We start from the raw sequence: 26,570 nt of genomic DNA, 5'->3' as shown, positions 1-26,570 counted from the left end.
TAAGGCCTCTCGGCGCGCCGTACGCACGGCCCCGCCCCAAGGCGCCGGAAGTGGGGTGTGGAGTCGCGCGGCGTGCTGTCAGTCTCTGTAGCGGAGAACTCCTGCGGTCGTGGGACTCTACCAGGCCGCGCGGGCTTTCCCGGTCCCCTCGGGCTGCGCGATCCGGAGGGCACAATGGACAGCAATGGTGAGTCGGGACGGGACGTGGCCTGTTGGGCCTAAAGCAGAGCCGCACGGGGGTCCATCCAGAAGTCACTTTCCAAGCTTGGGCTGCTGGACGGGATGTGCCGCTTCTAGTAGCGACTCGGTCCCTTTCGCGGTCCCTGTAAGATGGGTCCCGAGGGTATTCCCAGACCTTTCTCCTCCCAGCGCTTTCCAGGGCCCTCCTCCAAAAAAGGGAGACTTAGACGAGGTGTGCAGATTTCGGCAGTCGTGATTTCCTCATATGGAAAGTATGAGTAAGATTCCCCGCCTTACTGGATCTGGTACTAGAATTTTTTTTAAAAGACGTATTTGATGTGCTCATCTAATATGGTTATCAGGGTGTTTTATTAAGTGAAACACAAGGGCAAACTGACATATGATACGTATCATTTAAAAAATACGGAGGGATGGAGCTTTGCATGTACATGTACATTTGTAAGTAGGTGAACAGGCTAGAATTGGCACGGACTCTCTGGACAGGTGGAGGGAAAATTGGTACAGTGGTTGACTCTGGGATTCTCCCAGGACTTGTAGTCAAGGATAAGAGGGAGGATGACCTTCCACTGTCACGTGGTGGTGCTTAAATTTTATGCCTTTTGTGCACAGATAGCTTTTTCAAAAATGAGAAACACATCTGGTAAATCCTAAATAAAGTCCGGTCATCTCTATTCCCATCAACATTTATAGTGCCTCTGAAACCAAACACCCTAAAAAGAAAGTATTTTTTTTTTATTTTATTTATTTATTTGAGAGACAGAGATCACAAGTAGGCAGAGAGGGAGGCAGAGGGAGAGAGGAAGAAGCAGACTCCCCGAGGAGCAGAGAGCCCGATGTGGGGCTCGATCCCAGGACTCCGGGATCATGACCTGAGCCGAAGGCAGCGGCTTAACCCACTGAGCCACCCAGGCGCCCCAAAGAAAGTATTTTAAAAATTAGTTTGCTTCTGGGGCACCTGGGTGGCTCAGTCTGTTAAACATCTGCATTTGGCTCAGATCATAATCTCAGGGTCCTGGGATCAAGTCCTGCATCGGGCTCCCCACTCAGCAGGAGTCTGCTTCTTCCTCTGTATGTGTGCCCTCTCTATCTCTCCCTCTCAAATAAATAAATAAAATCTTAAATAAAATTAGTTTATTTCTTAAGTCACTGAAAAGCTCTCCGGTCTTACAACCTGCTAAATGAATTTGATGAATCACTTTTTTCTCCCTCCCCAGAGTTAATTGACTACTTTAAGTCTCAGATGAAAGAAGATCCTGACATGGCCTCAGCAGTAGCTGCCATCCGGACTTTGCTGGAGTTCTTGAAGAGAGATGAAGGTGAAGAGGGTCATATTCCAACACTCCTCTAGGAACTGGCAGAAGTGTAGAAAATTGGGGCGCCTGGGTGTCTCAGTCAGTTAAGTGTCCAGCTTCCACTCAGGTCATGATCCCAGGATCCTAGGAGTCTGCGTCTCCCTCTCCCTCTGCCCCTTCCCACTGCTTGTGCACTTGTGCACGCTCACTCTATCTTTCTCTGTCAAATAAATAAATAAAATCTTTTAAAACAAATGTAGAAAGTGAAACTGTGTGGGGGCCTATGTAAGGTAATGCACTCTGTTTCAACTTCTCCTTCATTTCAGTCTTCATTTTGACTTGGAAAGAGCCCATCAGTCATCATTAAATGGGTCCCTTTTCATAAGTGAGATACACTTTGAATCAAGAGTGACTATGTTATATCAAATTAACCATGAAGCTTAAATTATAGCAACAGTTCAGCTTTGTGTTTATGGAGTGTCTGTCTTGTGCCAGAATTTGTGCACTTGCTAGAGTGTTCCAGAATTCTAGTATTATCGTCATCCATTGTGATCGCCTACTCTTTCAGGCATCCTAAATATAAGTTTCTTGGTAGAGCATATGTCTTTCACAAGCAAAATAACAATAATAGTATTAATAATGCCTTCTTTAATCCAAAGGGCTGGCCTAAAGACGTGTGTCTCTAAGACAGCCTGCAGTGTCTTCCCATCATACCTACAATAACACGCAAACACTGAGCCTTGTCTACACCGCCTCTCAGACCTCTTCTTTCACTTCTGCTTATTTCCTTCCACGCCGTCCCTCACTAAACTGTGCTTCAGTCTGGTGGCCTCTCTGTCATGTAAAGTTCATTCCCATCTCAGGTCTCTGAGTTGTTATAGTGTGCACCTGTACCTTTCCTACTGGATCTTTACGGGGCTGGATCCTTTATTACTCGGGTTTCAGTTTAAATGGCCTCCACTCCAGAGGCCACTCCTATTAGCCCCACGTTTCTCGTCATTCTGCTTTCTGTCCTCATTCAGTCTGTAACTTGTGTATTTCTTTGCTTGTTTACTGTCTGCCTCTTCCTCGAGAAGGGGAGTCCTATCAGAGCAGGGACCCTGTCTACTCACTGGCGTGTCTCTGGTCACATAATGTATGAATCACAGATCTGCCAAGGGGCTGTGATACTAACCTGAACACCGCATTCCTCATGTGACCCGTGCAGGGGAGACAATCCAGGGCCTGCGAGCGAATCTCACCTGTGCCATAGAAACCCTGTGTGGCGTGGACTCTTCTGTGGCCGTGTCCTCCGGTGGGAAGCTCTTCCTGCGCTTCATCAGCCTGACCTCTCTAGAATATTCGGTAAGCCCCGCCCTCCTCGGGCCACCTGTCTGCTCCTGCGTGTGGCTGCAAGTATCCTCGGCTTTACCCCTCATTTTGCTCTTTTCTTCCTAGGATTACTCTAAATGTAAAAAGATCATGATCGAGCGGGGAGAAATTTTTCTCAGGAGAACATCCCTATCAAGAAATAAAATTGCAGATCTGTGCCATACTTTCATCAAAGATGGGGCGGTGAGTAGTTTTCCTCACATGTGGTAATTGGGAGCAAGGACTTTTAGACTCCTGGGGGAAAATCCCTCCTCTGCCACTTATTTGCTGGGTTGCCTTGGACCAGTTACTTAACCTCTCTGTGCTGGTTTTCTCATCCGCTAAATCAAGGTAATAGCAGCACCTGCCCTATCAGGTTGCTGTGGGAGGAGGTACTGAGACGATCTAAGGACTCTGTACTATGCCTGGCACATAGTAAGCCCTATACAAATGCGTAGATGCTACTACAGAGGCTGGCACATCAAACAGGCTGACGGGGGCGCCAGGCTGGCTTGGTCAGAAGAGCGTGCAGCTCTTGATCTCCAGATTGTGAGTTTGAGCCCCACACTGGGTGTAGAGATTACTGAAAAACAGTAAATAAACTTTAAATAAAATAAACCAGAAGAGAAAAAAACCAATAGGACAGCATGGATGATTCTTGGTTTAATAAGATGTTGTTATCAAAGAAGTGTTTTCATTATCGGGTATGTACTAAATCAAAATTAAATCAACACCTAACAGCTGTTGGCACTGGTTCCTACTGAGTGTCTTCTCGGTGAAGGTCAGGGCTGGCCTGGAATGCTGTCTTTCATTCCATTTCCAGTGCTGCTGCTGAGACGCAGAGCTGCCAAGGGATTCTAGGTGAAGTGAGGACAGGAGCTGCAGGTTAAGCCAGTCCCCCAGCAAAGGGGCAGTAAAACTTTTATGATGTCTCTCCACTGGCGTCCCTCTCCTGCCATCCAAGCCTCCATTGACCATAAAATTCTTTATTTGTGTTTGACTCTGAAATCTCCTCCTGTTTTATTACCCCCTTCCCAACCTTTGAAGTGTGTTCTTCACAAAATGACGTAATAGATGTGAGTGGAACTTGTAGAAAAGCCAGTTGCAAACAAAGCTGCCTTGGGCCACACGGAGACAGGGCTGTGACCGCCTCCTGCGCCCTGCTGTGTGTGAATGTATTAATATCCACCTGCATCAGCGCTGACTTCAGACTAAATTCAGAGCAGAGCTGCCCACGTTGGAACCTGCAGACGAACCACCTGGGGATCTTGTTCAGTGCCAGTTCTGATTCAGCAGGTCTGGGTGGGGGAGCTGAGAATCCGCATCGCTGACAGGTTCCCGGGCGATGCCCAGAAAGGAGCGAGGGTGCGCTTTGTCCATCAGTTTTGCATTATACAGACCCGCATAGTCCATTCATTAGAACAGAGCCGAAGTGAGTGTCTGCCCATTGTATCTGGCCCACAGATGGGTTGTTTACCTGAAATGGTGTTTATAAATTTAAAAAGAAGTTAGTTAGCCAACACTTCTGTCTTGGATTCTCAACAAAAAAATGAGATGATGTGGCAGTAGTAAGGACCGTATGACAACAGCTGGCGCTCTGTCTCTCCTCTTTGCTGCTGCCCTACCCGAGCCCCTGCATTTCGTCCTGCAACCTGCCTCATGCCTGTGGGCCTTGTCTTAGAACCATGTCTTTGAACTAGGAAAGCGCCCCTAAAGGAACCGAGCAGAGCCTTCAGATAGAAAGGCTTTTGTATCTCGTGAGCAACACCACATGGATATTCCACTCCTGCATTTGGTATGGTTAGAGGTGACCCACCCCTCACAGATGGGCCATCAAGAATCTCGCTTGATTCCAGTTGATTTGTGAGCGCGCATAGAGAGAAGCCTGGGGGTACCGGGAACGGGCATGCGCGGGGCAGAGTATGGGGTGATCACTGTGAAGCTTGCCCTTTTGACAGAACTTTCTTGGTCTGCAGAGAATATTAACTCATGCCTACTCCAGAGTGGTCCTGAGAGTTTTGGAGGCAGCAGTGGTGGCCAAGAAGCGTTTCAGTGTGTACATCACAGAGTCACAGCCCGACTTATCGGGGCAAGTATCATTCCGTTTGGTTCTGGGCCCAGCGGTCATTTTAGAGAGCAAGGGAAGGATTAGAACCTGTGTAGAAAGCCCCAGAACATGCCCCCCCCCCACTGAGCAGTGACTCAGTCTCGCCATTATGCCTTTCCTGTCCTCAAAGAAAAATCTCTGTATTGATAGTAGGCCACTGTGCAGGACCTAGATACACGAATGGAAAATTTTTTTATCAAGGAGTAGATAATTCCCATCTCCATCCAGAAGATCATGAAAGAGAAAACTGTCTCCTTTTTTGCTGTATTTGCATCTCTTACCCAGAGTCCCCAAGAATATAGTTTTCCTGAAACACGTTTTCTTCTAAAGAACCCAAATTCTTGTTTCCTTAGTCCAGAGTCTTAGAACATGCCCCTTAGTCCCTGAATATGAACTGAGTCTCAAGCTAATGTGATTTACCATTGTCCAAATTAAGTGACTCATCATCTGCCACTATGGGACTTCTGCTCATGTTTTCAAAAATGTCATTTTCCAGTAAGAAAATGGCCAGAGCTCTCTGCCACCTCAACGTCCCTGTCACTGTGGTCCTGGATGCTGCTGTTGGGTAAGTTCCCATCTCCCCTGAACACTGTTCCTTTTCCTCACCCACTCCTGGGGTCAGATTGGAACAGGGTTTCCAGTTGGAGTCCCATTCATAGAACTGCACTGGCTCAAGTTCTGCCTCTGAATTGATGACCGCATTAAACCAGCAAGCTCGTGAAAAGGTCTCGATGGTGTATGCAGGAGACAAGCTGTAGCGTGTTTCAGAGAATAGGAGTCATTTATGTGGCCTTAAGGTGCATTTCATTTTGTTCTTTTAAAGATTTTACTTATTTGTCAGAGAGAGAGAGCCCAAGCAAGGGGAGGGGCAGAGGGAGAGGAAGAAGCAGGTTCCCTGCTGAGCAGGGAGCCCAGTGCAGGACTCAATCCCAGGACCCTGGGACCGTGACCTGAGCCAAAGGCAGACGCTTAACCTACTGAGCCACCCAGGGTCCCTTACGATGCGTCTTAAGAGGAAGGTGCGAAAGTCAGGCTCGAGTCAGTACATATAATCAGGGCTCCCTCCTCAGCGGAAGGCATGGGCTGTCCTCAGTGGCACGCTGGAATTCTTTGACTTTCCCGTATGACTTCACTTCTAAAACTGAGGAAACACGTTCTGAGAATTGCCAGTGTACCTCGCAAAAGAAAACGGGACTGAAAGTCTCTTGGGAAAAAAAAGGAAAAAAAGACATAAGGCAGATAATTAAGGAAATTAGGAAAGCGTTCAAAAGAAAGCATTTTGAAGAATTCTGCTTCATTGCTCATTTTCAAAGGCAAATTGGCCTTCACCATAGCTCAAAGATTCTTGAATTACATAACATTTTCTTCCAACTCTGGATCACGATAGGTTTTTAAATTTGTTTTGTTTGAAGTTGATCAGAAAAGAGAGCGTAGCACAGGTAGTGAGGATCAAGAGCGGGTCACGGGATTCTCACGTCTGTCACTGCACCCGTGCGTGTACGTGTGCCGGGCAGCCGTGGGAAGGGCACTCACACGGCGGTGGGGGGGGGTGGTTGGGGTCACAGCGCGTTTTCACGCTTGTGGTTGCAGAACTGCCAGCAGTGCCCAGGTTGTCTTGGGTTAAGTGCTCTTCTGAAGGAAGGAAGTGATGAGAGGAACTTACATTGGTGAAAATGGAATACTGGTCTTTGCAGGTGATACTGCTGCTTGTAAGAGCCAAGAAAAGAGTGTAATTTTGTTAAAAATTCCTCTAGTTATATCATGGAGAAAGTGGATCTTGTCATAGTTGGTGCTGAAGGAGTTGTTGAAAACGGAGGGATTATCAACAAGGTAAGAACGTCAGTTCCCCACGGTCCTTGCTCCGGGCAGGGAGGGGGCGCTGACCCGCATCCTGGCTACGTTACCGTTCGCTCCCCCAGCACCCCCTTAGCCTCCAGACGACACCATCCCAGCAAATTGTCTCCCAGTCCCCAGAAGCCACTGCAGTGGCCAAATCTTGGTCCCATTTCTTTGATCTATGTGAATCACAAGACTGCAGTTTATCTTCCTCAAAACATGTTTTAACTAGAATTGGGTTTGGTTGTTGGTTTTTTTTTTTTTAATTAGGCATATTTGACATCAATATAGTGTTAAAATTTCTCCATCCATTGCTTAACATGGATGGAGATGTGGTCTTTTGTGATCTCGTGATCCTTTGCTGCGTGGTGAAGTGGATACAGCATAGGGTTTTCACATGTACAGTTCAGGGCCGCGGTCTCACACAGCATGGCGCTCTCAAAGCCCATCTTCGTCGTAGCAGGAGTCAGTACACCATCCCCGTTTATGGCCGAGTCACGTTCCATCGCGTGCAGAGAGCACGTTTGTTTGTCCACCAACTCCTGTCCACCTGAGTCGTTTCTACGTTTCGGCTCTTGTAAATAAGGCTACTACAAACACGGGTGCAGTCGTCTATTTGAGTTCCGGTTCGCAGTTCCTGCGGGTGTGAACCTGGGTGGAATTTCTGGGTCACGTGGTAATTCCGTCTAGCGTCCCAAGAACCCACCAGACTTTTCCGTGGTAGCCGCACCACTGTCCATTCTCCTCAGCACTGCACAAGCATTCCAGTCTCTCTGCAGTCCTGCCGACACTCGTTATTTTGGTTTTTCAATTATAGCCATGCTGGTAGGTGTGAAGTAGTACCTCCTTGTGGGTTGATTTGTGTGTTTGCCTAATAACAACAATCTTAAGCATCTTTTGAGAATGTGTGTATTGGCCATTTATCTTTTTTTTTTTTTCAAAGATTTTTTATTTCTTTGACAGACAGATCACAAGTAGGCAGAGAGGCAGGCAGAGAGAGAGAGGAGGAGGCAGGCTCCCCGCTGAGCAGAGCCCAATGTGAGGCTTGATCCCAGGACCCTGGGATCACGACCTGAGCCGAAGGCAGAGGCTTTAACCCACTGAGCCACCCAGGCGCCCCGGCCATTTGTTTATCTTGAGAGAAATGTCAATTCTGTTGTCTTTTTAAAAAGATCATCTTTGATTCCAAAGCCAGATTTACATATTTTATGTTCATTCACACGCTTTCGAATATGCTATAAGATCTCATCCTTCTGCTTTTTCTGACTTTCCAGATTGGAACCAACCAGATGGCCGTGTGCGCCAAAGCCCAGAACAAGCCTTTTTATGTTGTTGCGGAAAGTTTCAAGTTTGTACGACTCTTCCCACTAAACCAGCAGGATGTCCCAGATAAGTTTAAGGCAAGACTTTCTTTTTTGCATATTTGAAGGGGTATTTGAGTCTCAACTGAGGCCTTTGGGAAGAAGCAGTGTTGGAGTATTTCAGTGAGTTACTCCCCTCCCATCACTAGTTGCTCCCACACTTGCCATGCAGAGATCAGTGGTTGGCTGAGCTCAGACTCAGAGTCCCGTTTGTCCCCAGCACGTCCATCTCTCAGTCCCTCTCAGGTAGGAGAGGGAGCTGCAGGGACACCGGGAAAGCTGATGGTTCAGACCAAGCTTTGGAGTCAACTCTCCAGGCTCAGCCCCCCATCGCCACTGCTCACTAACCACAAGGCCCGGGGCAGATGCCCTCGCTCTGTGCTCTGAACGTCCGTTATCTGTCAGATGAGCTGGAAGTGCATTCTGAGCCATAGGACAGTTCTGAGAAAATCCAGGAGAAAAGCTTGGCACGTGCTAGGCACATAGTAAAGCTCTCTGTAAAGACCTGAAATTGTTATCGCGAGAGGTTTGGAGCCATGAATCCAGCATGCCAGTGAGGGGAGACACGGTTTGGGGTTTTCATTAAATCAAGGCCGTTGGCCGGGAGGCCACCAGACCGCCATCCTGACTTCCCCACTGCGCTCTGCCCTCCTCGCCAGCATGCCACTCAGCTGGCTTCCCCCACGTGCAGGGAACACTTCAGGTAGTAGCTAGCCGCACACTGATGGCTCAGGCCCAGCCCGCACCACCTCTGAGCCCTGGGTGTGTGGGGGAAAACCAACACGTGCTTCCTGTCTCCTCAGTATAAGGCAGATACTCTGAAGACTATGCAGACCAAACAAGATCTCAAAGAGGAGCACCCATGGGTCGACTACACGTCCCCTTCCTTAATAACACTGCTGTTTACAGACCTGGGGGTGCTGACGCCCTCAGCGGTCAGCGACGAGCTCATCAAGCTGTATCTGTAACCCCCGGGCCCCTTCCTGCCGCCGCACAGCTGATGTACCTGGGGCGGGGTGAGTAGCTTCTTGACCCCTCCGTGGGACAGGCCATACTGAATTTATTTTTTCTTTAAAGATTTTATCTTTAACTAATCTCTGCCCTCAACGTGGGGCTTGAACTTAACAACCCCGAGATCAAGAGTCATATGCTCCACTGACTGAGCCAGCCAGATGCCCCCAAAACTGATTTTTTTTTTAAAAAAAGACTTAAGGAATAAGGACCTAAAACCATAAGACTTAGGATTTCTTACAACCATAAGAAAATTTCTTACCCATTTCAGCCCCATCTATAATGTGTTCATGGCTTCCCTAAAACCCAACCTGAATTGTGTTTATGGTGTCTAGATACTTCCCAGTTTCTAGAAATACAAGTTATATTATTGGCTATTTAACCAATGAAGGACATACCCAAGCCTACCTCCCTTCTAACCTGTACTCCAGACTGATTTGCCAAAAGCATCGATTAAAGAGATGCAGGCCGGGACGCCTGGGTGGCTCGGTTGGTTAAGCAGCTGCCTTCGGCTCAGGTCATGATCCCAGCGTCCTGGGATCGAGTCCCACATCGGGCTCCTTGCTCCGCAGGGAGCCTGCTTCTCCCTCTGACTCTGCCTTCCACTCTGTCTGCCTGTACTTGCTCTCTCTCTCTCTCTTACAAATAAATAAATAAAATCTTAAAAAAAAAAAAAAAAAAAAAAAAAAAAATAAAGAGATGCAGGCCTGAAAAAGCAGGTGTTCCTACAGGCAGCCAGGCGCCCCTGTGGAAACCAACAGCCACCCAGGACACATAAGTGGTGCCTTAGGAGAAAGGCTGGAAACCCAGACTGAAGTCACATCAGACTTCCAGTAGAGACCTCAAGCCCGGGGCTGCCATCCCAACATCGGTATTGGGACAGACGGGAAGGAAACCAAGAGAACCCAAGGAAGGTAGAAACAGCATTTAGCAGGAGCAGCCTCCGTGGCCTCAGCACATACGAAGACCTTCCAGAACATCTGTAAACTGAAAGTCTGTATCTGCAGGAGATGTGAATTACCTTTAAAACATGTTTGCTCCTGAACAGCTTTTTAAAAATTGTACCTGGGGACAAATCCAGCATCTTCTCAAATAAACTACACGCAAGATTTTTCTATGGTGTTGTATCAGTATTGAGTGCTACCCCAGGCCCGGAGGTACTGGCCATCTTAGTGAAGACACTGTAGCCACATTCACACACTCAAGACATTCAAATAGAAGGCAATATTTTATTTGACACAAAGCATAATTTTTTTCCCTAGAATGACTCGCTTCCTTCCCCTAAAACTGTGGTGGGGACAATTCTTCAAAGAGAAGAAAACCCCAGCAACAACAGCCCCTCCACATGGGTGTTCTGTGCAGTTCCTCAGAGAGAGAACTCAAGTCCAAGGCAAGGATACCCACAAAGGTCAGGTGGTTGGTAATAGTAAGGAAACTTAAAAGGCCAAAAATCAAGTATACCTCAGTATCTTTATGTTAGAAAGTAAGTATAAAATAGGCACAAAAAAATGAGCTTTAATTTAGAGGGGACCCATCAAAATAAATACATCTATTATTTACACTCAGTCTTACCCCCTTCTGTTGGCCTTAAAGGCTGCTGTGGTTTCCATAAAGCAGTCATGAGTGTGAAGCGCGCCCTCCGTCCCCAGTGTGAACACGACTTTCCTGGATGCCAGCTGTGGATCCAGCACACAGGGAAAGTGCGTGGGTGCTGTGCGGGGCCCACTTGCAGTTCTCCCTGCGCTCGAGTATGCCCTGCGGCCGGGTCAGCAGTCCTCTTCCGAATCGGGCATCCCCGTATCTGCTCTCGAGACTGTTCTCTTGCCGCTCGAAAACAACCCCTTCTCAAATTCTTCTTCAGTAATTTTGCCTTTCTTAAACTTTTTCAAGAGCCTCGTGTCGTTGAGAAGTTCCTCCATGTCCTCGTCTTCAGTATCGGAACCCTAAATGCAGAAAGTGACAAACCACTGAACGTCTCAGGGACGTGCTCTCACAGCAACGACACGCTCTCAGATCAGCTTCCACAAACATGTCACGCTCCCAGCCAACTCCCAACAAAATAAAGGAATACAAAAGCCCCACGCATTCCCTACTACAAGACACTACTTTGATAAAATTCATTCAGAATTCTCAGCTGAGTAGTCAAGTAATAAAGAAAACTGTACCTCTTCCCTCTTCCTTTTTTCATTCATTTGTTTCTTCTTCTCCTTTTTGGCCTTTTGCTTTGACCAAGCTTTATTTTTTATGAATTTTTTTCTCCCTTCATTTTCTCTTTTCTCTTTCCTTTGTTGCTCCAGTAGTTTCTGCCTCTGCTTCTCTCTAACTTTATCTTTAAATGGAATGGTGTCTGTGTTAACATCCGCAGGCACGAAATCTGGAAACTGCCTTCCTCTGAGTTCTGGCATCTTGGGCATCCTCAGCAGGGCAAATCCTCGAGCAAGACTAGCAAAATCAAGATCTAATTAAACCAAAACGTCAGAGTTAGCACACCCAAAATAGAATCGTAAGCACCAACCCAAAGAAGACGGCTCTTTTCTAACCGAATGACTGAGTGGGTTCTTTTTAATTAGAATTAAAATAATTATTTTTTACCAAAAAGGAATACTCGGTAGCAAATTTGTTCTGTCTACACAAACCCTAGGGATGCTTCTTTTAAATATTTAGAAAATACTGGGGCACCTGGGTGGCTCAGTGGGTTAAAGCCTCTGCCTTCGGCTCAGGTCATGATCTCAGGGTCCTGGGATCGAGTCCCCCATCGGGCTCTCTGCTCAGCAGGGAGCCTGCTTCCTCCTCTCTCTCTGCCTGCCTCTCTGCCTACTTGTGATCTCTGTCTGTCAAATAAATAAATAAAATCTTAAAAAAAAAAAATTTAGAAAATACTAACCCTGACATACACCTAACATTTTTATAAGACAAAGAAGTTTCACACCTGCACTATTTGTAAGGCTGTAGGTGTTTAAGGAGACAATTACATGAAATCACCTTACCCTTTATTCTGAAGATGAGGTTGCATTCGTGCTTCGCATAAGCCTGGACATAGGACACAAACGCTTTCATGCCCTTTTCAAACATCGCTCTGTCGGATAAGGCCATGGACTTGAGCTTTGGAAGGAGGTCTCCTGTGTTTTTCTGGAGTTTCATCTCCTGCAGGGGGCACTGCACACAGACCACATGCTCACCTCTTCTGGCTGGGATGCCCTCGCCCCCAAAACCCCATCAGAGCCAGTGCAAAACCAAAGGCAAAACAATTCATTGTAATCTTTAATCAGAGACACTGAAGCCCAAAATTCCCAAGTACTTTACTTAGTCTGATATTTTTTTAAGGAAATTTTAAAAATCAATTTTATATAAAAATCCTGATTTCTAGTTGGGGAATATCCAACACTAGGTCTGTGTCCCCAAGTACTGACACTCAGCTGGAGCTGAGCAGTGGCTGCCACCCTGAATGGGCCGGGAGCCTCCCCGCTGCCTTCAAGCCAGCCACCTCCTGCCCTTGTGTCACCACCTGGCCCCCGAGTGTGCAGACCCCTCCTCTAAGTTCCGGGCCACTGGCTGGAAAAGAACTCTACCAAGTACCTATCACTGGGCATTCTACATGAGAAGAGAAGACCGCTTACTTTTTGGTTAATTTCAAGGAAACTGACGTAGGACTCTTCCATAGGAAGGAGGAACACGAGCGCGCTGCCACCGTGGCCGATGCGGGCTGTACGGCCACAGCGATGAACAAAGGCACTGTGAACGGGGGATGGGATGGCGATCACCATGTGAGAGTGGGCAAGCAGGGGCCCAGACTCCATGGCTCAGCCCAACCCTGCCTCTCACTAGGGTCACAGATGCAAATGCCGGCAGTTAAATATAGACCGCAAACTGGACAGGATTCTGCAAGACATTTAATGTGAACTAGGAAAGTTTACATGTATGCCTATCTGATGATACAGGTAAAACAGGTCCTAGAAGAAAACTGGGAGACAAACGTACAGAAAAGTGGCCTGTAAGCCCTCCAACAAAAAATAATGATCATTACCACGTGGGAGGTCTGTTTCCTCACATTTTCCTGTCTGGAAGGATCTATGAGGAAATTAAGTTTGTTCTGGGAGAGTAAGACTTTCATATACGGAATCATGTATTGATTTCCTTTAAGCATCTATCAGATGCTTCTGTGCAAGAACTTCAAAAAGCACATGGAGGGGCGCCTGGGTGGCTCAGTCAGTTAAGCATCTGCCTTCAACTCAGGTCATGATCCCGGGGTCCTGGGATCGAGCTCCCGTTCAGTAGGGAGTCTACTTCTCCCTCTGCCTCTGCCTGCCGCTCCCTTTGCTTATGTTATCTCTGTCTCCCGCTCTCTCTCATCTCATTTAAAACAATAAAATCTGGGGCGCCTGGGTGGCTCAGTGGGTTGAGCCACTGGCTTCGGCTCAGGTCATGATCTCGGGGTCGTGGGATCGAGCCCCACATTGGGCTCTCTGCTGGGCAGGGAGCCTGCTTCCTTCTCTCTATGCCTGCCTCTCTGTCTACTTGTGATCTCTCTCTGTCAAATAAATAAATAAAATCTTAAAAAAAAAAATTAAAAAAAAATAAATAAAACAATAAAATCTTTTAAGAAAATTGTCACTGTTTAAAAAAAAAAAGCATGTGAAAATAACAAATCGTATACTATGGCATCACTATTTTCACACGCCAGGGACGGTTCACCTATTCATCCATTTTTGCTAAGTAATTTTTTTTTAATATTTTATTTAATTGACAGAGAGATCACAAGCAGGCGGAACAGCAGGCAGAGAGAGGGTGGTAAGCAGGCTCCCTGCTGAGCAGAGAGCCCCAGGTGGGGCTCAATCCCAGGACCCCGAAGTCATGACCTGAGCTAATGGCAGAGGCTTAACCCACTGAGCCACCCAGGTGCCCCGAAAGTAATGTTTTGATGAACATCATTATGTGTATCTTCATCAGGATTCATGGAGCCGGATTCCTGACAGAGGGTCACATTCCGTCATGCCGTACCTTGCGCTGCTGGGAGGGTCGTACTGCAAAACCCAGTTTACTTCAGGAATGTCTATTCCTCGGGCCATGACATCCGTGCACACTAAAATCCCACTAGAAAATGAGAAAACAGCATTCTGAGAGAGGGGGGCAAGCATCCTCACCATCAGTCTTTCCCGGCCTCGATGAGGATGACGACAGGACTGCACAGGTTCTGGAACCTCTCACAGATGCAAGCAGTTAGGAATCCCATTTTGACTTTTTTTTCCTCCTAAGGATATCCAGGACTTCACAAATTCCCAACGAAAACAGGTAGGGAAGAGACTGGGAAAGGACTTTTTAAATCAGCATACTTTTCTTTAAAACAAACCAAAAACTGTAATACGTCTAATCCTAGGTGTACAGTCCATTCTATCACTCTGTCTAGGAGAATGCTTTTTTTTTTTTTTAAAGATTTTATTTATTTATTTGACAGAGAGAGGGAGATCACAAGCAGGCATAGAGGCAGGCAGAGAGGGGGAAGCAGGCTCCCCGCTGAGCAGAGAGCCCGATGCGGGGCTCGATCCCAGGACCCTGAGATCATGACCTGAGCCAAGGGCAGAGGCACTCCTAGAAGAGTGCTTTTAACAACACAGCCAGGAGGCTCTTAGAAAAGCAGAAAAATGTTGCTTCTACATGCATAATTAATTATGGCCACTGAGAGATGCGAGGTCCCAACTGTGCAGTGACCCAATGAGAACTTATGAGACTTCAATGAATTGCTCCTACCCAAATGCCCTCCACCCATTCAACAAATAGGTATCAAAACCCCTGGGCCAGGGGCTGGGCCAGATTCTCAGAGCTTGTGATCTTGCAGGGAAGTCAGCGCAGTGCAGCATGATGGGGTCAGGCTGGGGATGGGGCGCCCCGGGACCACACAGAGCGGGTGTGATAACTGGGCAGAGGAGAAAGAGGGTTCCGGGCAGAGAACACAACCCCCATGTGAGGGCCCTGCGGAAGCACACAGTGAGCTGCAGGGCAGCTAACGCACCTCTGCAATCTGCGGAACCCCATGAAGATCTTATCACGCTTGTGTTTCATCTTCCCGTGAATGCACATGATCTGCACACCCTTCACCAGGGCCTCCAAAGCCTTTCCGTAGTATTCCACACAGGCACAGGTGCTGCGAGAGCGGACAGAGGGCTCAGAGTCACTGGCCGCCTGGGTCCCCTACTGCTGGGGACGGAGGCGGCGAGCACCAGCTGCAGTGGAGAGGACCCCATCCTCTCTGGGACAATGGCTACCAACATGAGCCACCCTAAACTCTAGATCTGAAGCCCTCCTGGAGTTCTGACAGCAGGACAGAACAGTGTTAGCCACTGGGCTGGCTGCTTCAAGGCCACTCCCAGCCACTCCCTCCCTCACCTCTACAACAGAGGCTGGGACAGCTGCACACTCATTTCCTCTGCCTCTCTGGAGGTGAGCGGCTGCCCAGTGACTCACCTTTGCCCCCTGAAATGAAAGCCTGAGTCAGCTGGGGAAGAGGAGCTTCTGAGAAAGCTTTCTGCTCTTCTGGTGTGAAGAATGCCCTTCCCCCTCCCTTTTCTGTTTTCAGTGCAGAGGGGCAGCAAGCATGACGGTGGCCATCTTCAAACCATGAAGGGACAGACATGAATAAAAGGCCAAGGACAGTCACAGAAGTACTGACCTGGACACGGGGGAGACACTACCCAATGTCAGGACCTGCCTAACCTCTGGCCTTCTTTCTACAGGAGAAAAATAACTCCTCCTGCTTAAGTCACAAAAGCTGGGTTCTCAGTTACTTGAAGCAAAAACATTCCTGAGAGAATTCCAAACCTTAGGGCTACATGCATCTGTACATTCTGGAGGTGACTGAACCCCAGATTCTCCCACCACAGCATCCAGAAGAATTACCTGAAGAAGACCAGGTGTTTTTCCTGCTTATGATTTCGAAGAAAATGTACCAACTGGTTAAATTTCTCATCTGCCTTACATACCTGTAAAGTAAAAAAGGAAATCAATTAAAAAAAAAAAAACAACTTATGCTAATAAGCTCTTCAGCTATCTTCAGTTTCAGCCTTAAACGTTAAGGAATCCGATTTCCTCCACTGACAGAACACAGTTCTGTGTTCTATCACAGAATGAATTAATCGGTCAGTGAATTAATCGGTCCACCTAGCTCTGAATGGGTATCAGCATGTGCTGCTGACAGAAGTCAGAGTCACATAACGGAGACACACAGTCATCTAAAGCAATCGTCCCCAAATCCCAGTATACAGACAGGGACCACACCAGCTATATACAGGGTAGGTTTTTGTTTGTTTGTTTGTTTGTTTTGTTTTGTTTTTAAGTAAGCTCTATGCCCAACATGGGGCTTGAACTCATGACCCCAAGATCAAGAGTTGCACGCTCTCCAGACTGAGCCAGCCAGGTACCCCTCCAGGGTAGATAGGATAGATTTTAAATGCAGATTCTTGGGCACAGCACACTAACTCAGTAGGTCTAGGATTCAAACCAAGAATCCATACTATTTAAGAGCCCCCAGGAGATTCTGATACATCTCCATGTTCAGAAATCGCTGCTGTAAGATGAACCCAGGTTTCCAGAAAAGAATGTACAAAATTTCAAAGACCGCCACGGAGACAGACTCCAGTCCCTCCTAATTCACTCAACGGCTGCGTTCAGGCCCCTACTTGAGAGACATTTAAACCCATCTGCACGTACTCCCCCTATTTTTACCAAAACCAAATTCTCAATTTGGAACTTCTTCTCACACACTCAGATCTCTCCGAACACAATCAGTGAAATGAACACAAAACAGCAGAAAGCCACAAGAGCCACAGCCAGTGTCCAGAGCTAACAGGTACCGGTGCTTACTACGTACTACACACTAGCCTAATCTGTATTAATCCATAGTAATCAATCAATCCGCACCACAACCCATGAAGTGGGTAGTAGTGGAGCCCCTTTATATAGGTAAGTGCATTCAATTAGTAAGGGACAAAGCCAAGATGTGTCCCTGGGCTTTGTCCGGGGCTGTTGCATTCTGCCACCCATTCAGCCAGGCACGACGCTACCTATGGACCCCTCCCTCTACCCGGGAAAGGTGGGCTCCTGACTTTTCCAGCCCAGCCCGGAAACACCAGCAATGAAGCAGCCCCCCACACACACACCCGCAACCCCGGGAGCCTATGGATGTCAACAGCGCCCTCCAGGCGGTTGCCCTAGAAGCAGTGCCACATCGCCCATGAGACCCCAGTCAGCATTCTGACCGAGCCGCGGGAATCGGCAAGGAGATCCAGTGCGCACCATGTAATAGTTCTCCAGACGGGAAGGAGTTTTCTGAGTGCTGCTGGCTGCGACGCCCTTCTCCTTCACCGAAATCCGGACGGGGTTCCGTAGCCCTGCTCGCACCAGGCTCTCCACTTCCTGGGTCTGAGTGGCAGAGAAAAGGCCTGTTCTCCTCTGCTTTGGCAAAAACTCCAAGATGGTGTTTATGCTAAAAAAAGAGGGCTCGAGCTTAGCCCCTCGTTTATCAGCATCATCAACAAATACCACCTTATTACAGTAAACAGGTATTTAGAAGACCAGGGGAAAAGCCATCCCAGTATTTACAGTAGACATTAACCAGGGGATGAGATTATGAGCAACTTTTCTTCACTTTGTACTCTTTACACTCTTTATACTTTTTATGCTCTCTTTATACTTTTCTTTTCTTCTTTATACTCTAAGTTTTTCCAAGTTTTCTCCAACATGAATACATAATTGTACTTTTATCACGTGGGGCAATTAAAAGAGAATGAAGATAAGACAAAAAACTTTTTGGAACTAAAAACCCTGACCTATACATTTTAAGTAAGTGAATTATACGATAGATGAATTATATCCCAACAGCTATTCAAAACACACACACACAAACTTTAAAAGAAATTATGAAAGAAAATGCATCTTAAGAAGTAGAACTGGGGGGCGCCTGGGTGGCTCAGTGGATTGAGCCGCTGCCTTCGGCTCAGGTCATGATCTCAGGGTCCTGGGATCGAGTCCCGCATCGGGCTCTCTGCTCAGTGGGGAGCCTGCTTCCTCCTCTCTCTGTCTGCCTCTCTGCCTACTTGTGATCTCTCTCTGTCAAATAAATAAATAAAATCTTTAAAAAAAAAAAAAAAAAAAAAAAAAAAAGAAGTAGAACTGGAACTTAAACTGTGTGGTAGTACTTGAAAGATCAAACAACCTAATGATCTGAAATTCAAATGAGCCCAATAAAGGCAGTCATAAGGTGGTAAAGGAGTTTCACTTTGCTCTCCTTTCTGCCAGTATCACCCAAAGCCAAAGAAGCCCAGAGTCCAGTACCTTGCCTCAAACCCCATGTCCAGGAGTCTGTCTGCTTCATCCAACACCAGGACGTCGAGGGACCTCACACAGCTGGCCAGATCCAGGCCTTCTGCCTTCCTCCGGAACATGTCCTCCAGGCGGCCTGGAGTGGCCACAATGATGTTCCCACTTTGAAAACACAATAAACATTTACCACACTCTCTGGACTTTGGGAGTATCTGTGATTCCAAATACTAAGTTTTAGAATGCCCCATGGTCACCCAGGTCATCTAAGTTCCCACCAAAGGGAAAGACAGCCATGAGTGAGGCGACAGGGCTCAGGGCAGAAACGTGAGGGCCATGAGGAAAACAGACAGGTTCCAGGCCAAGACCCACGGTGGTGTGGGCACACGCGGGGCCCACTGGCCACATCTGGCCTGCACCTGCTTCTGTGCCGTCTTACTGACCATGCACAGCATGTATTGTCTCCGGCAGCTTTCACGCCCCAACAGTGGAGCCGAATACCTGTGACAAACCACGCGGTCCACCTAATATATTTATCATCTGTTCCGTTACAGAAAATGTTGGCTGACCCCTGACCTACAACAAGTTATTCAGCCACGTTAGGCCCAAAGTAACTCAACTACAAAATGAAAGTGTGAATAGAATTAGAGAGAATTTTATGTTAAAGATCACAGCTGCAGGGACTGCCTGGGTGCTCAGTGGGTTGAGCCTCTGTCATTGGCTCAGGTCATGATCTCAGGGTCCTGGGATTGAGTCCCGCATCAGGCTCTCTGCTAGGCAGGGAGTCTGCTTCCCTCTCTCTCTCTACTTGTGATCTCTCTGTCAAATAAATAAAATCATTAAAAAAAAAAAAAATCACAGCCACAGATGAAAGGACAAATACGGTCCCTCCACGCTGGCTGCCCTGCAAAAAGTTGGTTTTTTGTTTGGATTTTTTTTTTTTAGAAGAAACTTTTGTTAAAGATTTTATTTATTTGACAAAGCAGAGCAAGAGAGAGAGAAAGAGCAAAAACAGGGAGCAGCAGGAGAGAGAGAAGCAGACTCCCCACTGAGCAGGGAGCCCGATGGTGGGGCTTGATCCCAGAACCGTGGGATCATGACCTGAACTGAAGGCAGATGCTTAACTGACTGAGCCACCCAGATGCCCCTTCAATTTTAAGCAAGCTCTACACCCAAAGTGGGATTCAAACTCACAAGCCCACCCAAGTCAAGAGTTGCATGCTCCACTGACTGAGCCAGCCAGGTCTTCCACGTGTTTTGTTTTTGTTTTTTAATGTGAATTACATGCCAATGGTTTAAAATGTGTAGAGCTCACACATAAAAATTTGGAATTCCATGTTCTTTTTAAAAAATTCACTATCTGGCAATACTGAGCCCAGAATCCTCAAGGCAACCAACCAGCTAGAGAGGAGTGTTTGAGCAGTTCCTACCCAACCCCACCCCAGCCCTTTCACACACTGATGTTAGCCTCTGACCCCTACACAACTTTGTGACTCCAGCTGAAAGGCACTGCAGAGGATAGCTGGTACACGGCAAATGCTAATAGAAGCAGTTCTCTTTGTTAAGTTTCTCGAACAAACTAGCCACAAAACCCATCACTATTCGTAATAAACCTTATTCATGGTGCAGCTGAAAAAATCCCACAGGGCTGATGGCCAGCATGCGGTCAAACATCCGCCTGTTTTTTAAACACCTGTGTGTGCTCGGCACCGTGTGAGGCCCTGAAGATGCAACGCTGTGGGACAGACAGCACACCGACCGCTGGGCCTGCCTAGGGACCCAGGGAACCTGACCCACGCAGTGCTCTAGAGGAAAGCTGGGTCTGTGCAGCAGCAGAGGCATTGAGAAGGCAGCGGCAGTGGAGAATGGTGGCCTGGCAAGCCCTGTACGAACATTAGGATCCTTCCTAAGGGCAGTAAAGAGCCAGTAAAGAGTTTTCAATGAGTGATATGATCAGGCTGGCACTCTGAAAAGGCCACCTGGGTTGCTCTTTGGAGAGTAGATTGTAAGAAGGCAAAGCAGAAACACACAGGAGAGAACGCTACGGCGGGAGCCCAGGAGAGACAGGCTGGTCCAGATCAGAGCGGGAGAGGGGGCAAAGGGAAAAATCGAAGAGCTCGAGATGTGTGCTCTGGAGAGAACATGTGAATGCGCCGGTGATGGTTAACGAGGGGCAGGGACGGAAGGGACAGTGGAGCATCGAGGTCAAGTCCCCGACTTCAGGAGAAGCACATGGGTAGACAGGGGACTGTGAAACCCCAGACGACATGAAGATTTGGGAATAAAAAGCACCCATCACAGACATGTCTGCAATAGCCAGGAGATACCCGGGAAATGCCAGGCAGACAAGTAGCTACCTGCAGGGCTGGGACTCAGCGTGAGGTCAGGGACCACCAGGAGTGAGATAAGACCACTTAGAGAGCCCCGAGTGAGAAAAGCAAGGGCTCTAAATTCTGTATAGTCAGCCTGGCGAGAGGTAGGGCCACCCCGACACCCTTCTCCTCTGCAGGGTGAGACTCACTGAAGGCGAAATGCTCATCAAGGCCTTATTCCCCAGGAAAGAGCCAGCAGGCAAAATGGGAATGTGGCCTGGAGAATACAACTTTTTGGGGAGAGGGCATTGCCGAAGGGAATGCTCCCCATGAGGCCGAGACCAGGTATCGCTTCCTCTTGGGTTCAGTGCCAAAAACAAGGAGCAGAAGCAAGCAAACTTACCCTTGTTCCTTAAACTTTGCAACATCTTCTCCAGGATTCCTGCCTCCGATCCAGAGAATCTGGCTAAAACAAGCAACAGGTCTTGAGCAGGTCAGGCAAAGGAACAGCCCATAGCTACCAGGGGAGCCGTGTCCGACTCACCTGAACTGCGGGAAGTGCTTCGTGAAATGCGCCAGGACTTCATCTATCTGAATAGCCAGCTCCCGCGTGGGTGTGATGATGAGCGCCCCGACCTGCCCGAGTGCGGGGAAAGGAGACAGTGAGCAGAGCGGGCTCACAGAGCTGAACACCTGCGCCAGAACCGTGCAGCTCACAGAGTGCCCCGAGTGCCCCGGGGAACAGGATTCTGGGCTTCCACTGCTTCCTCTGTCCCAGGGCTTATCAGTCACTGCTCTAGGTCCCAGCCAGGTCTCACTATGGACAAACACGGGCTTCACAAACACTGAAATGCATCCCCACTGGGGGAAATGCAGGGTCAGGTTCCGGGGAGCCTCTGGTCATGTTTTGTCAATCAATCAATACGGAAGCTGGTTTTTATATGCGCTTCTGTTTAAAGACACCTTGAATAATACAGAGTTGATTTATCAATACTGACTTCGCTGCGGGTCACACTATAGCTCATGCCTGGATGGAGCGTATCCCACACGCTTACGTTTTCCGAAAGGGCTATCCCAGCCTTCTGGCGCTCAGGAACACTAGCCAGTGCTTCAGCTCTACTCCTGAGACTGTTTTAAACGCTGAAATCCCCAGCAAGAATCACAGCGGTAAACAGAAGGAAGGCTGTTTATTACAGTCTAAGAGCTACGCAGGAAGGCAGAGCGTTGCCCTGTTCAGACTCAGCTGGGAACGAGCACAGCAGGTGACCCGAGTCTTTGCTGCTCTGCACAAAGCCATGAATGAGGGAGGAAACATAGAATTATTGATCTGGAGAGCCACAGATAAATAACAACAGGCAGGCAGGTTCAGAAACAGAGGGTATCTGCAGGTAATGAGGACAGATTTTTTTTTCAATCTTTTGACCAGCTTCTTTGAACTGTGACCTCTACAACGACTAAGTAAAAATACACCTCACCTGATACTTTTTTAGCTTCTCTTCCCTTCTCAGAAGAATTTCCAGGATGGGGATGACAAAAGCGAGCGTTTTGCCACTACCTGTGACCTGCCAAGACGGAGATAATTTGGTTTGCTTTTCCTCACAGTTCATTCTGGAGGGAAAACAGGAGGACAAGCTGCATTTCGATGAGGTACTCACCGCCTCTGCAGCGACATCTTTGTTTTTCATGAACAGAGGGATGGTTGCAGACTAGAGAAAGAGATGCAAAGCCCCCGTTAGAGAATGCCAGGCTCCATGGAGGTCGCCCAAAGCCCACGGAACACAGTGGGTGGCCTGGGTCACAGTGGGTCCCCCCTACACACACACACACAATGCAGACCCTGAGTAGAGTCACCACAAAGCACCCCAGGGGGTTGGCTCAGAGGCAACACAGCAGAACACAGGCGCGGTGTCTGTACAGACAGTGTGGAGGGAACAGTGAGCTGAGCTGGGATTCCAGAGTCCTAAATACTAGCCCTGCCTCACGGCCTTTTCCTCTCTGGACCAGGAAGGGTTTGAAGACACTGAGGTTTGGAGTATCTACCAGCTCTCATATCAAAAAATAATGATTCCAGGGGCACCTGGGTGGCTCAGTTGGTTAAGCAACTGCCTTCAGCTCAGGTCATGATCCCAGGGTCCTGGGATCAAGCCCCGCACTGGGCCCCTGCTCAGCGGGGAGCCTGCTTCTCCCTCTCCTTCTACACTGTTCCCCCTGCTTGTACTCTCCTGCTGTCAAATAAATAAATAAATGAAATATTAAAAAAAAAAAAAAAAAGACACAATGATTCCAATAAACCCTCTCATTTTAAACACCACAGGGTACCTCCAGGTCTTGCAAAAAGCAGACTCAGGTCTCAGCTTTGAGGTCATCCCCTCCAAGACCCCACTCCTGGTCCTCAGAGCCTAAGCTCACCCATCACAGCACATAGAGCACTTTTTTTTTTTTTTGAAGATTTTATTTATTTGGGGCGCCTGGGTGGCTCAGTGGGTTAAAGCCTCTGCCTTTGGCTCAGGTCATGATCCCGGGATCCTGGGATCGAGCCCCGCAGAGAGCCCGTTTCCTCCTCTCTCTCTGCCTACTTGTGATCTCTCTTCCTCTGTGAAATAAATAAATAAAATCTTGAAAAAAAAAAAGTAAAAAGAAAAACGTAAAATGAATTTTACTACTGTGTTTTATTTAACCCAGGAGACCCAGACTAATGTCACTGTAACAGGTAATATTTTAAAAATTAATTAATGAGATATGTTCCACTCCTTTTTTTAATCCTGAGTCTCCAAAATCCATTGTACCTTCTACAGGTGGAGCACATCTCAACTTGGCCTCGCCATATTTCAAGTGTTCAAGAGCCTCATGTGTCTACCGACTCCCACAGTGGACGGCATAGCCCCCGATTACCAACAGCTGATGTCAGTGACTGGGTCTCCCGGCACTACAGTCCCAAGGCAGGGTTCGAAGTACCCCCAACTGTCATCTCCTGCTTCCTCCACCTCTTTCCTGAGGGTCTCATGGACGTCTCAACTCAGTAATTCTTGAATTTCCCTCGGAAACGTGCTACCTCTCCCTGCCTTACTCATCTCAGTAATGGGTACCGCCATCTACCCAGCTGCTAAAGACAAAAACCTGACTCCCTCTAGATTCCTCTCTTTGGTAAGCCTACATCTGGCCCCCCAACAACCTGAACACTCTCTCAAACTTCCCTTCTCAGAATCCACTCTACTCCAAGTCACCACCACCTCTCACTTGACACTGGCCCCCCTGACCTCCTGCTTCTCGAAGCCCCTGAAGTCCATTCTCCACACAGCAGTCCCCTCCCTTCCCTTCATCCGTTGCTTCCCATTAAGATGGCTTCCGGTTGCATTTAAATGGAATCCAGACTCCCCCAAGGCCCTGCACAACATGGACCCTACTTTGCTCATCTCTTATACTAAGCCTGATGGCTCCAACCAAAGGCCTTTTTTGTGTTCCTCCCAGGTCACCTCTAGCCCCAAACATCTGCACTGGCATTTCTCTCTGCTGAGATATCCTGCCCCAATCACCCCCAGTCAGCTCCTCGATCATTCCGGTATCAGCTCAATGGCACCTTCGGAGGGGCCTTCCCTAACACACCACCTTAACCTCCCGTCCTGGACCTCAGTGACACTTACCAGCAACTGAAATGACCGTTTTCTACTCCTTTTTCCCTCCCCTGCAGTAGAAAGTAAGGGGCGCCTGGGTGGCTCAGTGGGTTAAAGCCTCTGTCTTCTGCTCGCTTGGGCCATGATCCCAGTCCTGCTCTCTGCTCAGCAGGGAGCCTGCTTCCCCGCTCTCTCTCTCTGCCTGCCTCTCTGCCTACTTGTGATCTCTGTCAAATAAATAAATAAAATCTTTTTTTTTTTTTTAAAGATTTTATTTATTTATTTGACAGAGAGAAATCACAAGTAGATGGAGAGGCAGGCAGAGAGAGAGAGAGGAGGAAGCAGGCTCCCCGCCAAGCAGAGAGCCCGATGCGGGACTCGATCCCAGGACCCTGAGATCATGACCTGAGCCGAAGGCAGCGGCTTAACCCACTGAGCCACCCAGGCGCCCCAATAAATAAAATCTTTAAAAAAAGAAAATAAGGTCCATGCCTGGGGACCAACACTGCAAAGTCCCCAGAGCCTAGAAAACCTGATACACAGTATGTCCTCAACAAATATTTTAAAGATTTTATTTATTTATTTGACAGAGAGAGATCACAAGTAGGCAGAGAGGCAGGCAGAGAGAGAGGGAGGGAAGCAGACTCCCTGCAGAGAGCCCGATGCGGGGCTCGATCCCAGGACCCTGGGATCATGACCTGAGCCGAAGGCAGAGGCTTTAACCCACTGAGCCACCCAGGCGCCCCACAACAAATATTTCTTGAGTAAACATATAAATGGGGCCAGAAGGCTTCACTTGGCCCGCATAGGAAGACGGCAGGTATTATTTTCTGAGCTCCCATAATGTGTCCAACACTGTCTTAGGGACGTCCCACAGCAACCCTACGAAACCGGTAAGAAGGAAACGGCGCGGAGACGTTGTCACCTGCTAGAGGGGCAGCGCTGGGACGCAGCCGGCACTTGGGCCCCAGCACTCACAGGCGCCAGGGGCGGGGGGTGATGGTCGCCGAGGAGGTCAGGGCCCCGGCGCGAGGGCGCCGCCGCCCCCCACCCGCCGGCGTCATTAACCAGGGTAGACAGACTGAAGACGCGGCAGAAGTCCCGGGGCGGGGTGGGGGCGGCCCGCTCGGAGCCTCCCTGCCCCGCCTGCCACCCCCTTCCCCGGAGCACGGAGGACCCTTCCCCGCCCGGCCGCGCCGGGTACCTGCACCGGCGTCATGTACGGGAAGCCCAGCTCCCGCAGCGCGCCCAGCACCCGCGGGTGCAGCCGCACGGGCAGCGACTCCCAGGAGCCCTCCGTCACGTGCTCCATGGCGCGCTCGGCCTCGGCCGCCACCGCCGCCACCCGGCCGCCACCGGGGCGGCGCCGGCGAGCACTTCCGCTTCCGGCCGTCCGCGGGACCGCCGGCAACCGCGCTCTAGCAGCAGAGTTCCCGAGCTCGGGGAAAGGGTCCTGCGCGAGCGGGAAGAGCTGACCGCCGGGCAGTGAAAGTGGGCGGTGGGGACGGGGCCAGACCGGGGTCGTGCCGTCCCTCCCACGCAGCCGCCTTGGCTCGGGCGCATTCCCACCGAGAACGGGCATTTCGGCGGAGGGATTCTGCTCCGGCTCGCTGGCTTTCTGCGCTCATCAGAGGCAGGTGGCAGCACAAGACCGCGTCCTGGCCAAGGGACAGGATGGTCTGGAGTGGATAGAAATGGACCCCGCTCCCGGAGCCCCAGTCAACAGATATGCGAAATCGGGGATGGTGGGGACCTAGCGCCCGGTACACACTAAATGATGGTTTACTTCCGACAAGGTTAGAATTCCCAAATGAGAACATGATCTTCCTGTTCCTCGGTTCGCCGTCGCCTGGGGCGGGCTCATTTGTCCACGCACACATTCGTTCAGCAAGCTTTCATTCATGGCCTGCTACGTGCCAGACTCCGGACTCCGTGCGCGGCTTGCGCCGAACTTAACAGATGTCATCTCAGTGCGGCTTCCTTGCCTAATCACTAACACCGCTCAGCCTGCCTCCCCTCCCCTCCACTGCACTTACTTAATAGCGCGATCAATTACTTACTTAATACACTGATCAATTTACTTAATAGGTTATTCTTCCTCCCCTAAAAGGTAAGTCCCACGACAATGGGGATTTTTCTTTAATTTCTTTAACCCAGGGGCTACAGCTGGCAGCACACAG

General features: G+C 48.8%; 2 protein-coding genes across 6 annotated transcripts; one reads left to right on the top strand and one right to left on the bottom strand.

The window, feature by feature from the left end:
- Positions 1–37: 37 nt before the first annotated feature.
- EIF2B1 (eukaryotic translation initiation factor 2B subunit alpha) lies at positions 38–18,574 on the top strand. 4 transcript variants are annotated; one of them, XR_009345740.1, is made up of 11 exons: positions 38–187; positions 1,416–1,517; positions 2,701–2,837; positions 2,931–3,047; positions 4,820–4,932; positions 5,447–5,515; positions 6,705–6,780; positions 8,061–8,186; positions 8,951–9,163; positions 9,590–9,625; positions 9,864–10,275. XR_009345740.1 is itself a non-coding variant. In XM_059138723.1 (10 exons), the coding sequence occupies exons 1-9, from the start codon at positions 175–177 to the stop codon at positions 9,113–9,115; spliced, it is 918 nt and encodes a 305-aa protein (XP_058994706.1). In that variant the 5' UTR covers positions 38–174; the 3' UTR covers positions 9,116–9,163; positions 18,447–18,574. The 4 variants fall into 4 exon arrangements, 3 of the variants coding, with proteins under 3 accessions (XP_058994706.1, XP_058994707.1, XP_058994704.1); XM_059138723.1 differs by lacking the exons at positions 9,590–9,625; positions 9,864–10,275 and adding an exon at positions 18,447–18,574; XM_059138724.1 differs by lacking the exons at positions 9,590–9,625; positions 9,864–10,275 and adding an exon at positions 14,106–14,238.
- DDX55 (DEAD-box helicase 55) lies at positions 10,374–25,766 on the bottom strand. 2 transcript variants are annotated; one of them, XM_059138714.1, is made up of 14 exons: positions 25,595–25,764; positions 22,435–22,485; positions 22,255–22,341; positions 21,324–21,415; positions 21,183–21,245; positions 18,483–18,632; positions 17,445–17,634; positions 16,050–16,132; positions 15,166–15,297; positions 14,157–14,249; positions 12,776–12,890; positions 12,146–12,314; positions 11,324–11,616; positions 10,374–11,101 (listed from the first exon to the last, which is right to left on the bottom strand). In XM_059138714.1, exons 1-14 carry the CDS (start codon positions 25,700–25,702, stop codon positions 10,925–10,927), a joined length of 1,803 nt encoding a protein of 600 aa, XP_058994697.1. In that variant the 5' UTR covers positions 25,703–25,764; the 3' UTR covers positions 10,374–10,924. The 2 variants fall into 2 exon arrangements, with proteins under 2 accessions (XP_058994697.1, XP_058994698.1); XM_059138715.1 differs by lacking the exon at positions 10,374–11,101 and having other exon boundaries at positions 11,422–11,600; positions 25,595–25,766.
- Between the last annotated feature and the right edge of the window lie 804 nt (positions 25,767–26,570).

Source organism: Mustela lutreola, chromosome 11 (assembly GCF_030435805.1).
Source record: "Mustela lutreola isolate mMusLut2 chromosome 11, mMusLut2.pri, whole genome shotgun sequence".
NCBI classification, from domain to species: Eukaryota; Metazoa; Chordata; class Mammalia; order Carnivora; family Mustelidae; genus Mustela; species Mustela lutreola.
This window is presented reverse-complemented; position numbering and strand designations above follow the sequence as displayed.